This window comes from Buteo buteo, chromosome 10, assembly GCF_964188355.1.
Source record: "Buteo buteo chromosome 10, bButBut1.hap1.1, whole genome shotgun sequence".
In the NCBI taxonomy this organism is placed as follows: Eukaryota; Metazoa; Chordata; class Aves; order Accipitriformes; family Accipitridae; genus Buteo; species Buteo buteo.
This window is the reverse complement of record NC_134180.1, coordinates 34,467,502-34,482,133: the sequence shown is the minus strand read 5'-3', so window position 1 is coordinate 34,482,133 and position 14,632 is coordinate 34,467,502. Positions and strand designations below refer to the sequence as shown.

Sequence of the window (14,632 nt, the reverse complement as noted above, 5' to 3'; positions counted from 1 at the left end):
GACCCTGGGAAGGAGACAACTAGCAGCTGGTGGCAGGAGCAAGCTGTTAACCTCTGGGAAACGGTCTAAAAGCAGTAGGGTGAAATGGAAGAACAGAAGTGTATAAATTCCTGGGTGAACAGCAAACAATTTCTTATTGCCTCTTCTGAAATAAGGGGCAGCAAATGAAATTAGCTGAGCACAGCAAACAGGAGATGTCGCTTTCCTATAGTACGTAGATAAACTGTGGATGTCCCTTCTGCAGGACGCCGTGAGTGCCAGAATCAGATTCCTTCACAGCAGAAATATCTGTATGAGCACACAGCTATTAGTCACTGAAACTTAACATCTGGCTTGGGAAGCCACAGCCCTCTGGGTGCCAGGAGACAGCACTAAGGAAAACATTGCTGTGTGTTTGCCATGCTCTTGGCGTCTGCTCTGGTGTCAGATGAACAGGGGTTAGCCGGTCCTTCAGCCTGATCCAGTCCAGCTGATCGTGTGTGATGTGTCGCAGTTAGAAGAAGACGACGCCTTTCTGCCCCTCCTTTGGTAACCGCAGGGTTACAGCATCTCTGGTGTGTGGTGGTACCCACCCAGCCACAGCTCTGTGGACACAGGGAGGGGTGTGGGCAATGGATCCAGATGATCCTTTCTCCCTCCCTTAGCCACAGGCTCCAGCCCTGCCAGGCAGTGGAGGAGGTGCAGGGGCAGGATCCGTCCTCATTTCCAGCACCCCAGGATTCAAGCCCCCTTTGCTGCAGAGTATGGGCAGCCCTATGGACGTAACAGCAGAAAAGCTCCGCTTCCTCATCTGGCAAGGACACACCAGCGTCCCAAGAGGACATCAGGGCACCACTTGCCCCACAAGCCACCAGTTAGCCCCCCACCCCGCCCCGTGGGGAGCAAGGCCAGACCCATTTAACCCCTCTTACGTTGTCCCAGGCACATCCTGCTGGCCAGGGTGTCCCCAGCCACCACCCACCTATGCTGGAGCCCCCCCCCGTCCTCTGCCTTGTCCCATCTCTGCTGGCAGCTGGGTCACAGCAGAGACCCACTGCATTTTGGGGTTTCCCATGCCCTGGCTTAGCTTCCTGGAGCTGACCAGCCCCAGCAGAGATCCAAAGCTTGCCACTGTCCTGCCTGATCCTCAACCCCATTTATTCACCCCCATACACTCGCCTGGGAGAGAGGAGAAAGGGGTCTCTGGCAGCAGCTCCTGGAGGCACAGGTGCTCCAGTCATAAAGCTTGTATTTTTTTTTTCTTCCCTTTGACAAGCTGAATTGCAGAAGTTGAAAATTGTTCCTGCATGAGAGGTTTTAAGCAGGGTTTAAATTAGGGGAAGAGGGTTAGAGAAGTAATTTTGTCTTCCACCAGAACTAGTTTTTAACTTCTGTTTCTCCAAGTTCACCACCTTTCTTGTTCTCTTGTTAAAAGACTTCAGGTGCACCTGGTTTTACAGCCTGCAGGGAAACAGCCCTATTTTGGCACTGGGAGATCAGTGCAGCTGAGGAGAGCGTGAAGCCTCCAGCATGAGAAAGAAGGAAGCAGGAGATTGGGATCACAGCACCAGCTCTCACCAACCTTGAGCTGATTCCATCCTCCTGGCTCACGGCAAGGGCACCCCCACCCATCCTGCTCCCCTTGCAGTTTCTTGTGCCCTGAATAGTCTGCATGCATGGGACTGCCGTGACCTTGGAAGCTCGCATTACTGTATAATCCTCTGAGCCCCACAGTCTGAAAGGTAGGGGGGAGGGGAAAAAAAAAAAAAAAGAAAAAAACAAAACGGTGGGGAAAAAAGGGCCGTTCTTGCATGTAATTTCCTTGACCCAGATAACAGGGAGCTACTCATCCTCAAATACAGAGCAAGAAGCCGTAGGTCACAAGTTCACTGAGGGCTGAATATTTCCGAGGCTTCAACACCCTTCAGCAAAGACAGTATCAGTCCCAGGACGCTGTGTACGTACAGTGCAGCATTTCCCTCTAGAGGAGTCAGGCTCTGGCACAAGCCGCTCAGGTGCTGCCGGAATAGCTCTCATGGCTTGAAGGTTGAAGTAAAGCCAGCACCCTGAGCAATAACACCAGGAAAATCAGATCTGGGGTATGTAAGTCGATCACATTTTCTAGCTCAGCATCTGCCTGGGAGTGCCTTAGGCACAGCTCATCTTGCTGGGACGCAGAGGGAAGGAGAAGACATCCCAAACCCTGCCCAACAGGTTTTCCACAAACTTATGGGCAGCATCTAAACCGGATAGCTTGAAATATTTGCTGATGAACTTTTGCAAGCGGTGAAGGTTTTTTGAGGACAGACCTCGTGTTGGGCTGGTGACAGATTATTTTGGAGTTTCCCTCGGAAGTGAGAGCAAGGCCACAGCAAACACTCCCCTGCCTGAGCAGGGACGCCAGGTTTCTCTGTTGGAAGTTGCAGCACTTAGCACAGCACAGGCACACCCATGCTCTTGCCAGTGATGAAGTGGACTCCACTGGGCACAGGCTGGGACATTTATTGTTTCTTTTTCCCACACAGCTGCTCGGTCAGGAAACGCAAAGGAGCCGGGTATCGTTAGGACTCCCCCGCTCTGTTTCCTTGATGCTCCTAGCCAAGAGTATCCCCAGAGAGGCTGAAAAATTTCAGGGAGATCAAAGCCTCACGTGGGGGACGGCAAAATCAATCAACCTTATATAGAGGGAGACGCGAGTTTCCATCCAGGAGCCTTTCCTCCTCCCAAATCTCCTCCTCCCCTGCTCGCAAGGCAGCTAAACCGGTGTAAAATCCTTTTCCAGCTTGAACCCAACCCCCTCCCGCTCGGGAATCCTCCCCAGGTTTTGCCTCCCTCTTCCCCACCGGCGAGCGGGTGCCCTTGGACCCGGCCGGGAGCGGGGCGGCGGCGGCGGCAGCGGGAGGAGCGGGGCGCCCGCCCGGTCTGTCTGTCTGTCTGGGTCTGTCGGTCGTTCAGCCAGCCCCGCCATGCGGGTCCCCCTGCCCGCCCTCCTCTGCTCTTCGGCCGCCAGCCTCTTGCTGCTGCTGCTGCGATGGCGGTGGCGAAGGGGGCTCTGGAAGAAGGTGAAGGAGGCTCGGCAGAGGCAGGAGCGGAGCCTGGTGCAGATGGAGATGGCCGTGCGGTGCTTTCGGGAGCAGGTGAGTGCGATAAAGCCGCCCTTCTCCCCTCCTTCACCCACCGGGGCGGGAGGGGCTGCGGATGGACAAGCCGCCTCCGGCCGCCCAGGGGATGGCTCCTCACCCCGGTCCCTTCTCCTTAGCTTATTCCCCCGGGGACAGCGGGCGTGCGGGCTGGGGGGGCTGCTCCCTGCAAGGGGCAGCTGCTGGGCTGCGCCCGCAGACCTTACCCCCTTGCGAGACGGCATTCCGGCTCCTAATACGGAGCTACGGGGATCTCGTTTTCTTTTTTTTTTTTTTCCCCCTTCCTAAACCTACGTGTGCGTTGCACACACAACCCCCCCGGCAATGCAGCCATCCCCTCTGTAGCAGGGAGGGGGGCGAGGGAATGCTTCCTGGGGCAGCCGGTGCAGCGGGGGGGGGATAACGGGCAGCGGCGCAGGCGCCAGCAAACAGTCCCCGGCAGCGAGAAGAGGGAAAAATGCCGGCCCCTCGTCTGAAAGCTTCCCGGCCTCTTCCGCCGCGGTAGGAGGCTCAGCCTGGCCGGGAGAAGGCGGTAGGAAAAGGCGAGAAGGCAGCGCGTTATCAGCAGAGGCCAAAGTGCAGCCGCGCAGCCCCCGGACGCTGCCCCCGGGGATGGGACGCGAAGCCGCCGGCGCCCAGGCGCGGTGCCCAGAAATGCGGCTCGACCGCGCCGTGCACCCTGTGATCCCGTCAGACTGCCCCACCTGGACTTGGAGGGGACTCGCTTGGGTTCAGAGTCCAGCTTGGGGGATGAGGTTTCACGCTTTTTTTTTTTTTTTTTTTTTTCGTGGTATTCGGTAGGTGGCGAGGAAATCTCTGCTGACCCCAAAATCTCTGCCGCTCCCTGGTTTGCGCGCTTCCCTGTAGGATATCTTGGCGATGCCAGGAGAAGAGCTGGTGCCGGGTCCGCTTTCGTTTCTTGCTAGAGAAATGTCTACAACCATGCCACCAATTCCCACTGTAATTCAGCAGAGAACATTGCACCGAGCAGTTCCCCCAGGCCTTGGCCAAGCCCTGTCTGAACAAGGCTGCGTAAAAGGCTTTGTTTTAAGCAGCAGGTGCTTGGTGAGACCGGTCTGGCCAGGAAGAAAAGGCTTTAGAAAGCCTGGGTTACTGCTGGCCCTGCTGGTTTCACGCCATGCTCTCTAGTATGGTGTAGGAGCAGGATTGCAGTCTTGAGGCAGATATTGCATTTGGCCACTAAATGGCAGATATTTTTTGGGTGGGTTACAGTGGGCACCAAGGGGACAGGAGGAGCCCAGCAGCTGAGGTAGAGGTGTGTCATTGCCTGTTCAACCTTTTCCGTAGCATCCTTCTGTGAACATGATTTCCATCCTCTCTCTGCCTTTGCCGGAGCTCTCCAAGAAACTCCGGGATGGCTCCCTCCCTCTGGAGCATGTCTTCTATGCCTACGTGGGCAAGGTGAGGAGCAAGGGTGGCGGGGCAGCGTCTCACTCACAGTGGGGCTGGCTTTTTGGGGGGAGAAGCCCAGCACAAGGTTCAAGTGCTGCTGAGCTGTCGTTGCTTGCTGGTTGGTGCTGGGCCCATCTGTGCTTTTCTGTGAGTGAAGGGAGAGCTGGGCGTCTGGCTGCCGTGGCTCTCGGCTTGGTTTGGAGCAAAAGAGAGCAGCAAGCTCAGCATCTGGAGAGCCCATACCATCCTAGGGGGGCAGGTGTGTCTATAGCAAAGTTGCAGAATGCTGCTGTTGCCTCCCCTCCACCTCCAAATGCATTGGTAAACCTCAAAGGCTCAGTGTCCGCTTTCATTCTCTACTTTTGTCGTAATGCCCTGATCACCTCCTGGGTTCCCACTTCGGGGTTATCATTTTATGCCACCCCAGAAGCTCAATCAAGAGAATAGCCTTTGGTATTCTGCTGGGCTGAGTGCCTCTCTTCATCATAGCTGGTGCTATGGCTCCCCTGTGTCCAGACAATAGTTTGGAGTTTGGCATGAAAACGTCTTGGAAAGGAACAGAAAGGGCTGCCCCGATACCCATTGTCCAGATGGGGAGGTGGAAAAGGGAGAAGAGGCAGGTGTCCCTTGCAAAACAGAAGGCCGTTGCGGAACACTGCGGGCCGTGTCTCACCTGTGGGCTTTGCCTGCTTTCCCCAAGGCCCTCCAGATCGCCACAGAAACCAACTGCATCACGGAGTATCTGCAGGAAAGCGAGACCCAGGTCCGGAAAGCGAAGCGGACAGGGAAGCTGGGTTTGCTCTATGGGGTGCCTGTCAGCATCAAAGACTCCATCGACTGCGAGGTACTGCCAGCGTGATACTGTGGGTATCCTGACATCCCTGTGGTTTGAACTTTGGTGGCAGGGGGAGGTTTGACTTTAGCATCTTGCTTGACTTTGTCATAGCTGATGTGGGATGGCCTGCCCTGGCAGGTACTGGGGTTTGCTGCCCGTCTCCCATATAAGCCAATGGAGAAGGCTGGTCAGATTTACTACCAATATACTATGCAATGTGTGGGTGATGGATGGGTTGTTGGAGGTGCATGCACGTGCTTTTATATATATATATATATATAAATACATAAAAACGCAGGAGCAGGGGGAATTTCCATTCTCCATTTGGAAACCTTGTTGTCTTGTGTTCCCAGGGTCATGATTCCACGTTAGGGTTTATAAAAAACCTCAATAAACCCGCAGCAGAGGACAGCGTGGTGGTGCAGGTGCTCAGGAGACAGGGGGCAATTCCGTTTGTCAAAACCAACGTTCCTGTGTCCCTCATCAGGTAGGTGGGTGCTCCATTTCCTCGGCGTGGCAGCAGTCCTCCCTCCCTCATCCCAAGTGAGGGTTTCTATTAAGTCTAATTCTCATTTCCCACTTCTTTTTAAATTACAACACCTGGTCCCCATCCTTAGTGTCTTGAAGTTTTACTTAAAAAAGTAAGCACATTTTCACTAAGGATGAAAATTAACTCTAGTTCCAAATGGAAAAAAAAGGAGAAGAGGAGAGAAATCGCTGCCCTTCTTTCCTGTGCTGGGTGTTTTTAAATCACTTTTTTTTTTTTTATTAAGGCCTTATACATGGTCCTGTTAACTATACAGCGCAAATGCATATCCATGGCAGGGGAAGCTCATTAGCTAGTTAAGCTAATGACCTTAAATTATCCTGCCCCCAAACCTCCTGCTGTATCTTGGCAAGAGCATGCTTGATGTCATTGATACGGTGCGAGGTCAGGTGCGCTCTGTCAGACAGCCACCCTGCTGCTGGCTCTGGGTACTGACAAGTGAACTCTGGCAAAGCTCCTCCGTGCATGACTATTGCCCAAGCCGTATGAAATGCCTTCCTTAAGGCGACACGGCAATGACTGGCCACGTTTAAAAAAAGCCACAGAAAGAGGTTGCCCCAGAGATCATCGGATTTTGCACCAGTTCCTGGGGGACTCCGATGTTCAAATATTGCCGCAGTTGGCGTTTGGCCTGTTCCAAAGCAGAGGCTCAGGAATGCCCCCTCAGCATGGAGGGGCCTGGACCTGCTGCAGGTGGGCTGCTTTGGATGTCCTGTGGCACTCAGGACCACCTGAACAGGAGGTTTTCCAGGAGGCTTGATGTATTTGTGCTGCCAGAGGGTCTGCCTGGGGAAGGCTTGACGATACTGAAATTAGCTGGCAGTGAATCCAGGACATGGGACCGCCATGAAAAGGCTGGTGGTCTTCATGGGAGCTTTGGGAAGCTCCCTCGGACCAAGTGATGTCGATGTGACAACTAGTGTATTATCTAATTACCTTCTGAAGGTCTTTTTGTAGTGACTGGGGTCCACATCAGCAGATATCTACATTCTTCTCATTTGCGATCTCCCTCTCTCTCTTTAGCTATGACTGCAAGAACTTAATCTTTGGTCAGACGTTCAACCCTCTGCTCTACACCAGAACCCCTGGAGGCTCCTCTGGTGGAGAAGGGGCACTTATAGGAGGAGGTGGATCCATCTTGGGCTTTGGGACAGATGTAGGAGGGAGCCTGCGTTTCCCCGCTGCCTTCTGTGGGATCTGTACACTCAAACCCACCGGGAACAGACTCAGGTACTGCAAGTAATGCAGTGATGTCTCTGGTGAGACTCACCCGCCACCCTACTGACTGCTGTGCTGGGATGCTCCTGCTCCTGTGGGCAAGGGGAAACTTGGGAGGAACTGCGAAGGGCTTGTTTCTCCCTCCTGCCCGGACATTTTCTGGGGCCTGTATGGAGGGAAGCGTTGTTTCCCCCAGAACAGAGATGGGGAAACCTCTCCATCTGCATGCTAAGGGGGTGGTTGTTCCTGACTGACAGGGCATAAACCATTCTGGCGTAGGATCTCTCTTGGGCTTCCCCTTGGCCCTTCTGCCAACCTCTGCATCTGCAAAGGGAGGGCAGTGTTTTCATTACCACCTGCTACTGCTTAAAGCTTTTTCCCTTCAATGAAAACTACTCAGCTGCTGTATTTTGTGTGTCTCTTTTCTTCACAGTAAAAAAGGAATAACTTGTGGTGTCGTTGGGCAGAAGGCAGGTAGGAATTGATGGTTGTCCCCCAGGGAGGGCAGTAGGGCAGGGGTGAGAAGGACCCTCAGCTGGTTATGGGGGACCTTCTCCAACACGTTCAGAGAGAGAAGCAGGTTCCTTTCAGGGACTTTTTCACAGAGCCGCTCCCATACTGTGATTCCTGAAAAACTGAAATATGCATGAGCCGAGGGGAGCAGTTTGTGTAACACACAAACCTCAACACACCCTGTAACCCCCAGGTTGCTGTGTTGTCTGCCACTGCTTCGTGGGAGGTGTGATTAGCAGTCAAAGGGAGTGTCTTAAGCTGTCCTTGTGTTGTGATCAACAAAACTTTTTGTTTACATTTGTAAATCAAGAAATGGAGACATCAGGGCACGTATTGATGGATAACAAGTCTGGGTCCATAACGATGGGCCTGCTGATGGGAAGACACCTGTAGGCATCCCCAGCCCAATTCTCAAAGAGGAACTGTTGCGAAGACTAGACTAAGTCAAAACGATGCCGAGAGGCCCTGCTTTTGCAGGACATGCCCTTGAAAGACCCCCTAGCCATGAACGCTCTCTTCTGGTCTCTTCCAGTGGTCACAGCAGTGGGGCCGATGGCAAAAGACGTGGAGAGCCTGGCACTGTGCATGCGGGCACTCCTGTGCGAGGACATGTTCAACCTGGACAGCACAGTGCCTCCCCTTCCCTTCAATGAAGAGGTAAAGGACCTCAAAGGGGGTGAAGCTCTCTGAGAAGAGCTGCCATTGCTCAGGCCGAAAATGCCAGTGGCTCACGGGAGCCCTCCGGGACCTGTGGGTGGGCACGTGGGTGAGAGAAGTGCTGTTTTCCAGACTCCCCCTGCGGCATGGGTGTACTGATGGCTCCTGACATCCTTCCCGCTGGCGCTCTCCCTTGCTCTGCAGGTGTACTCCAGCACGCAGCCCCTCCGCATAGGCTACTATGAAACCGATTTCTTCACCATGCCAAGCCCTGCCATGAGACGTGCCGTTCGGGAGACGAAGCAGCTGCTGGAGGATGCTGGCCACACGGTAGGATGTTGCATGAACCCAATAGTCATGCTGCGTCTATTCTTCCTTCCTACCGTGTCTTTGGGACCCGTGGGTGAACATCAAGCAAATTTGGCAAGGAAAGGGGGCCTGGAATCCACTCAGCTTGCCACAGGTTTGATGAAAGTAGATAGCGGCTTCTGGAAAAGATAAATTCTTTATGTTGCAACTTGATTTCTCCTTTTGGCAGGGTCTCAGTGCTGTTTAGGTGCTGGTGAACACAAAAGGGAGCCCACCCCAAACCCTAACACATGCTGGGGAGTAGATACGCTGCAGTATGACTTGTCTGTAGTGTGGGTGCATTTACTCACACCCTGGCTGAGATCCACGTTGTGCTAGGTGCTCCACAACCAGGGTCCTGAAGCAGTGCCCGGAGGGAGCGTACAGTTCTGATGGTGTACGATTACTGTCAGGTCAGTGTGATTCCTGAGCCTGATGGACCACCTCTCTTCAGTGACTGTGACGAGCTGTTGTCCAAGTACTTGTTTAGTCTATTCTCAAGCCAATTTCACCTCTTCTGCGTCATATCCTTTGGCAAGCGGTTCCACAGATCTACTGCATGTTGCATGGAAAGCCACCTCCTGTTTTTGTATCTGGAAACAAGAACCTAAGGGGAAAATAAATGGGTAGTTGCAGATGGCAGATCTTTTATAGCCAAGCAGTCCCCTATTGACCCAGACCTGTTTCTAGGGTCTCAGGTTTCTGGGGTGCTGAGCAGAGGTTGTCTCCTTCATCCTCTTTGCCATTTCAGCGAGTCACCTCCTGTGCGTGAGGCATGGTCCTGGCTGCACACCTCCCCTGTACCCTTGCAAAAGAATCGGGAGTGAAGCGGGAAGCAGAGACTCATGCTCTCTGTCACCCACTGCCAGTTTTGGAGGGACCTTTGTGCCTGCTTGGACTTCAGGGGGCCAAGCCCATCCTGTATCTCTTGACTCATCTGTTTGTTGCTCAAAGGGAAAATGGTGTTTTCAGGGAAGGATGGATGGGATGGAGAGGCCCTCATGGCCTCAGATGCTGGAGGCTTTCCTGAGGGCTTCTCAGGAAATCCTCAGCCCACTGAGAGCCCTCAATGGCTTCTCCCACACAGCTTGCTTGTGCCACTGACTCCTCTTCCATTTTCCTTCCAGCTGGTGCCCTTCGAACTCACAAATGTGGACTACGTGGTCTTTAACTTCTGCTTCAGGGGAGTATTTGCAGATGGGGGCACGTCTTTTCTCAAGAAATTGTAAGTATAGCCTAGAACAGTTTGATGGGATCAGCACTTTTCTATGAAAATCCTCCCTGGGGTCTGGCTAGCGTCCAGATACAGGTAGCAGAGCTACTGGATGTAGATAGTGGCTAATACGCACTGGGATTTACTGGGAAGCTTACCATCAAGCAGTTCAGCTGAACCTTGGCTCTCTTTGGGATTGTTACCAGTCTTGACAGATGAAAGGAAACTGGGTGCTGATATCCTATAAATATTGTGAGAATCAGAGGAGCCCAGAGGAATGGAGCAAACCTCTTTTTGTCACTTAGATATGCTGTTCAGAGGGGTTGGCCTTCTGAAAGCTCATCTACTGTGATTGCTTCCCAACACTGCTCAGCCAAACCCCCTTTTCTCTTTCAGCAAAGGGGAGCTGGACAAAAGTGTGAGGCTGTTCTTCTGGTTGGCGAAGTCACCAAACTGGCTAAAAACTGTCCTCTCCTGGATTGCCAAACCCTTCGTAAGGTCCATTTCTTTCTAGCGTAGATGGAGTTAAGCAGTAGGTGGTGGTGAACTTGTCTCCCATTGCAGTAAGTCTTCATCATAGAGAAGTCTCTAGGCATGGCTTCCTGGCTGTGCTTAGACACATCTCCAAACTGGAGTGATGCTATTTCTGTTCCTCCTCTCCCCACTTTGGGGAGAATCCACGAGTCCTTCCTGAGCACTGAGTCAACAGCTTGTATTTGTGATGGAACTGTCTTGGAGGACAGGGCTGGAATTAACGTAGATTATTTTCCTTTTTTTTTTTACTTTCTCCTTCTCAGGTGCCTCGATTTTCAGATATCGTAAGAAGTATGACAGCAAAGTGAGTAAATCTGAGCCTGAGCAAATGTGTGAAGATCTGGGTTTCTCTTTTGGAGGGCAGCAGTGTTTGCTACATTAGGGATACTGCCCCAGCTGCATGCCTCTGAGCAAACACAAGGCAGAAAACACAAGGGTGGGAGCAAACTGAGACCAGTTTATGTCAACACCATAACCCTGCAGGGTTTGGCAAACTGTTCTAGTACTGAGGATGGGAATGAGGGCAAGGGTTCACAGCCTCTTGCTTAGGAACTGGATGAAGCTTGTGGGAATGAAATATAATGTTGGCTTCAGCACCGGTTAATGCATCTGTCATACCATGAGGTAGGCACCGTGTAAGACAGAAGGAAAGTTAATGCAGAGGGAAGGAGGCTTGCTCTTCCTTGCTGTGATATCAATGTTGGGCAGCTAGTGGTGAGAAAGGACTCAAATCCCGTAGCAGAAAGGGTGTATTTTGTGCTGTGCCTCCAAGGCAGTACGTCTGTCCCCCCATCAAAGGATCAGTCCACCTCACACAGCCTGGCCTTTGAGGAATCATGGGTCTGGGCTTCCACCTCCTGAGGACAGCAGCAGTAACAGGGCTGGACACTTGTTAAGCCAAAGCAGCACTGCACCAATCTGCCTTTAGTCATCCCTCCATCATGGGCAGGAGCAGAAATAAGACCCCGAGCCCTTCAGAGGAAAGCCAAGACTTTGCCAAAGTCCTCTCTTCCCTTGGCTGCAGCTCCAGGAGCAGAGCTAACCTGTGCCCATCTTCTCTGCCCCTAAAGCTGCTCTTTGCAGGAGCTCTTGATGCCTTTCTTTGGTTTTGTTTCCTTTTTCAGCACAGTCGATGAAGTCTGGAGTCTTCATCATGAAATTGAGGTAAAGCATTACAATTTAGGGTTAGATAATTTTTGTTTTATTTCTCTTTGGGAAGAGGTAGATTCAGTACCCACCAAAGTTAGATGATCAAGTCACTGGTGATGTGGGGTAGAAACATACATCACTCTTCAACAGATCTCACTTGGATGTGCAAGTTCTCAACACATTTAAAGATTAGGACGACACATAGACACATTCATGATCCTGAATCAGATCCCGAATTTTTCACTCCTACACTTGAAAATGTAGGCCATCAGCTGCAGCAGACTTGCCTCTATTTCCATTCCAGTTTCCTCAAGACCCGTGCCCCTTTCCCAGGTTGCCATGTGCCCCCACACTCAATCTTTCCCCGCCTCCAGTTTTAGCAGGGGGAAGGATGCTTTGTACACTGGGAGGGCTGTGGACCAAGCAGCCAAGGGTCGCTGGGTTTTAGCGGGATCAGGCCTGATGTAGCCTGATGGCTGCTCCTGGGAAAGGGTCGAGAGCCTGGCTGGGCACCCAAGGAGAGCATCAGCCAGCAGCCATGGGACAGTACATCCATCCCGCTGACCACTAGTGCGTTTCCTCCTCAGGAGTTTTGCCACCAGTTCATTGCCCAGTGGAAAAAGCTGAACCTGGATGTCATGCTTTGTCCCATGCTGGGTCCGGCTTTCGGCATCGGCTACCCTGGGAAGCTCTCAGGTAGGACTGCCAGCGGAGGGGGGACACCTTTGCCTCCAGCGTGCTCCTGCTGTGGCATTCCACCAGTGTCAATGCGAGGCATTCCTCCTCCTGCCCTCACAGCCCCACGGCACTGGCCGGCGGTGGGAAGAGCTCGGCTCTCGGGGCAACTGCAGCCCCAACCCGTGGGTTACACCCAGGACAAACCCCCCGGTGCGTGTGGGAGCCAAGGGGCAGGTTTCCATCCCACAGCCCTTGAATTCCCAGTGCAAGCGCCCCGTTAGCTGGAAGCTTGCTTACGCGGAGGGGGGCGAAGGCTTTCCCTGCTGCGGGCTGGTGCTGTGAGCTCCCCCTCTCCCCCAGTGGCAATCAGCTACACCGTGCTCTACAACGCCTTGGACTTCCCTGCCGGTGTGGTCCCCGTCACGATGGTGACGGATGAGGATGAGGAGGAGCTGAAGGGCTACCAGGGGTACTTTCGGGACTGGTGGGACCGGACCCTGGCGAAGGTGAGTGGCACCAGGTTCCCCAGGCGTGTGAGCATCCCCATCCCGTTCCCTGGACAACCCCCTGCCCTCTCCCCCTCTGTTTGTGCCACAGGCTTTTCGTGGCAGCGTGGGGCTGCCCGTGGCCGTGCAGTGCGTGGCCTTGCCGTGGCAGGAGGAGCTGTGCCTCCGGTTCATGAAGGAGGTGGAGACCCTCGTCTTGAAGAAAAACAGGTTCGTCTGAGTCCTGCGCGTTCGCCCGGAGCAGGATCCCAGCTAACGTCAGCACAGGTCATCCTTTGGTCCGACTCACCTGCAGGACTCGTGTTCCCCTCCACGAGGATGCGGTGATGGCTGGTCTGGCTGCTGGCTTTGGGGTGCAAGGGGAAAGCGAGGTGAGCTCCGCAGCAGTGGAGCCCTTCCAATCGTTGTCCGAATACAGTATTTTTTGTTATCAGAGTCTGTTGTTTCAGGTCTGTGTTTGTGTGGGGGTTTGGGGTGGATTTTAATAACCCTTTCAACACCCCCAAGGGAAGTGCAAAAACATGATCTTTCTCTTACAAGTGGGGAAACTGAGCCATGAGACTGGTTTCGTCCAAGACGTTCAGATTCCTGCTTGGAGTGCTGTAGGAAAAGGGATTTTCCCCTCCATTCTCAGCTCCCTGAGGATGCAATCCAGCCTTTTCCCTGCCACAGACCAGCAATCCAAGGTCAAAGCTGAGCCTGCCTGCAGGCTCTGGCAAGCAGGGAGGGAGCTGGACCGCTTCACACAGCACAGGGCTGCTGGCACCCTGCACGCCATGGAGGGGAAATCTGGAGTCATCGTTAACTCCCATCTCATTCAGACATCTACTCCTGCTTTCCCCAGAGCAGAGATACAAAGTGCTTCAGCTCACGGTATTGCATGTATAAAGCAGTGTGCCAGGGCTAGACAGCCAGCTGGACAGCCTGCCCTGCACACCCCCTCCTCCTGTTTGGCAGAGGGGGCCATGCCAGGTTTTCCAGGGGGGATTTACGGCCGCTGGCAGCTGCTGACACCGGGATTGGCAGCCCCGGCTGCTCCCGGTAGGTTAAGGGTGTTCCGGAAAGAGATATCGCAATGCAAAAGCATTTTCCCAACGCAGCAATATCACAAGCGGATTGTAACAAAGCTCTGGCAGGATTTAAGTTTGGGTTTTTTTAATGTATTATTGTTGTTTAAAGCAGAGTCATGCAAAAGCATAGGGTCTTTTCAAGAGCTGGGCAGAGAGATTTTTCCCAGGCTAGGAGAAAGCAGCTCCCAGGACCCCGATTCTTTATCAGCAGGCTTTGAAGAAATGAGGGAGGGAGCTCCAGACATCCTAGGACTGAATGCTATGTAAAGCCAAGCCACAGAAGAGCTTGGGTGGGGATTTTCACCAGTTGCAGGTGCTCCCTGCCCACACAGAAAATGCTGGACAGGGTTTATCTGTTTGCATTTTAAAATTCAAGCCTGGAGGAGCTTGTCGCTCCTCGAGAGCCAAGCACTGCATTGCTCTGTTAATTTAACTGCTTTCTCCCTGGCATGGAGCTGGGCAGGGTGCAGGAGTCCAAATGACAGAGACACCAGTGGACCTGAACTTCACTGGAAGACCTGAGCGAGGACCTTCAGCGAGCCGTGCCCACTGCCACGGGACAGTGCACCAGGCAGGGCCAAAGCTGCTGTGTGGCTTTGGGGACTTGTGGTTGCCAAAAAGGGCCAGCTGCAGGCTGCTTCCAGGGGAGGTCAGTGTGAATGGCAGCACTGAAGCTTAAGGCTAGGATGGGGCAATGAAGACCACATCCTCACAGTCAGTGGGGAGAGGTTGGTGACATCCACATTGAGTTATTTGGCTCTTTTTGCTCTCTGTCCTGGCTGAACAGGGAGGATCCTCCTTGCCTTTCCAGTCAGCAGCTAATTTCTCTACA

General features: G+C 53.2%; 1 protein-coding gene across 1 annotated transcript; it reads left to right on the top strand.

Moving 5' to 3' along the window:
• The first annotated feature begins 2,441 nt into the window (after positions 1-2,441).
• Positions 2,442-13,165, top strand: LOC142035182 (fatty-acid amide hydrolase 1-like). The gene is made up of 15 exons (XM_075037031.1): positions 2,442-3,116; positions 4,428-4,541; positions 5,233-5,376; positions 5,721-5,854; positions 6,938-7,144; positions 7,566-7,606; positions 8,178-8,302; positions 8,507-8,632; positions 9,778-9,875; positions 10,260-10,356; positions 10,661-10,701; positions 11,522-11,561; positions 12,134-12,242; positions 12,585-12,730; positions 12,822-13,165. Exons 1-15 carry the CDS (start codon positions 2,946-2,948, stop codon positions 12,948-12,950), a joined length of 1,722 nt encoding a protein of 573 aa, XP_074893132.1. The 5' UTR covers positions 2,442-2,945; the 3' UTR covers positions 12,951-13,165.
• Positions 13,166-14,632: the final 1,467 nt, after the last annotated feature.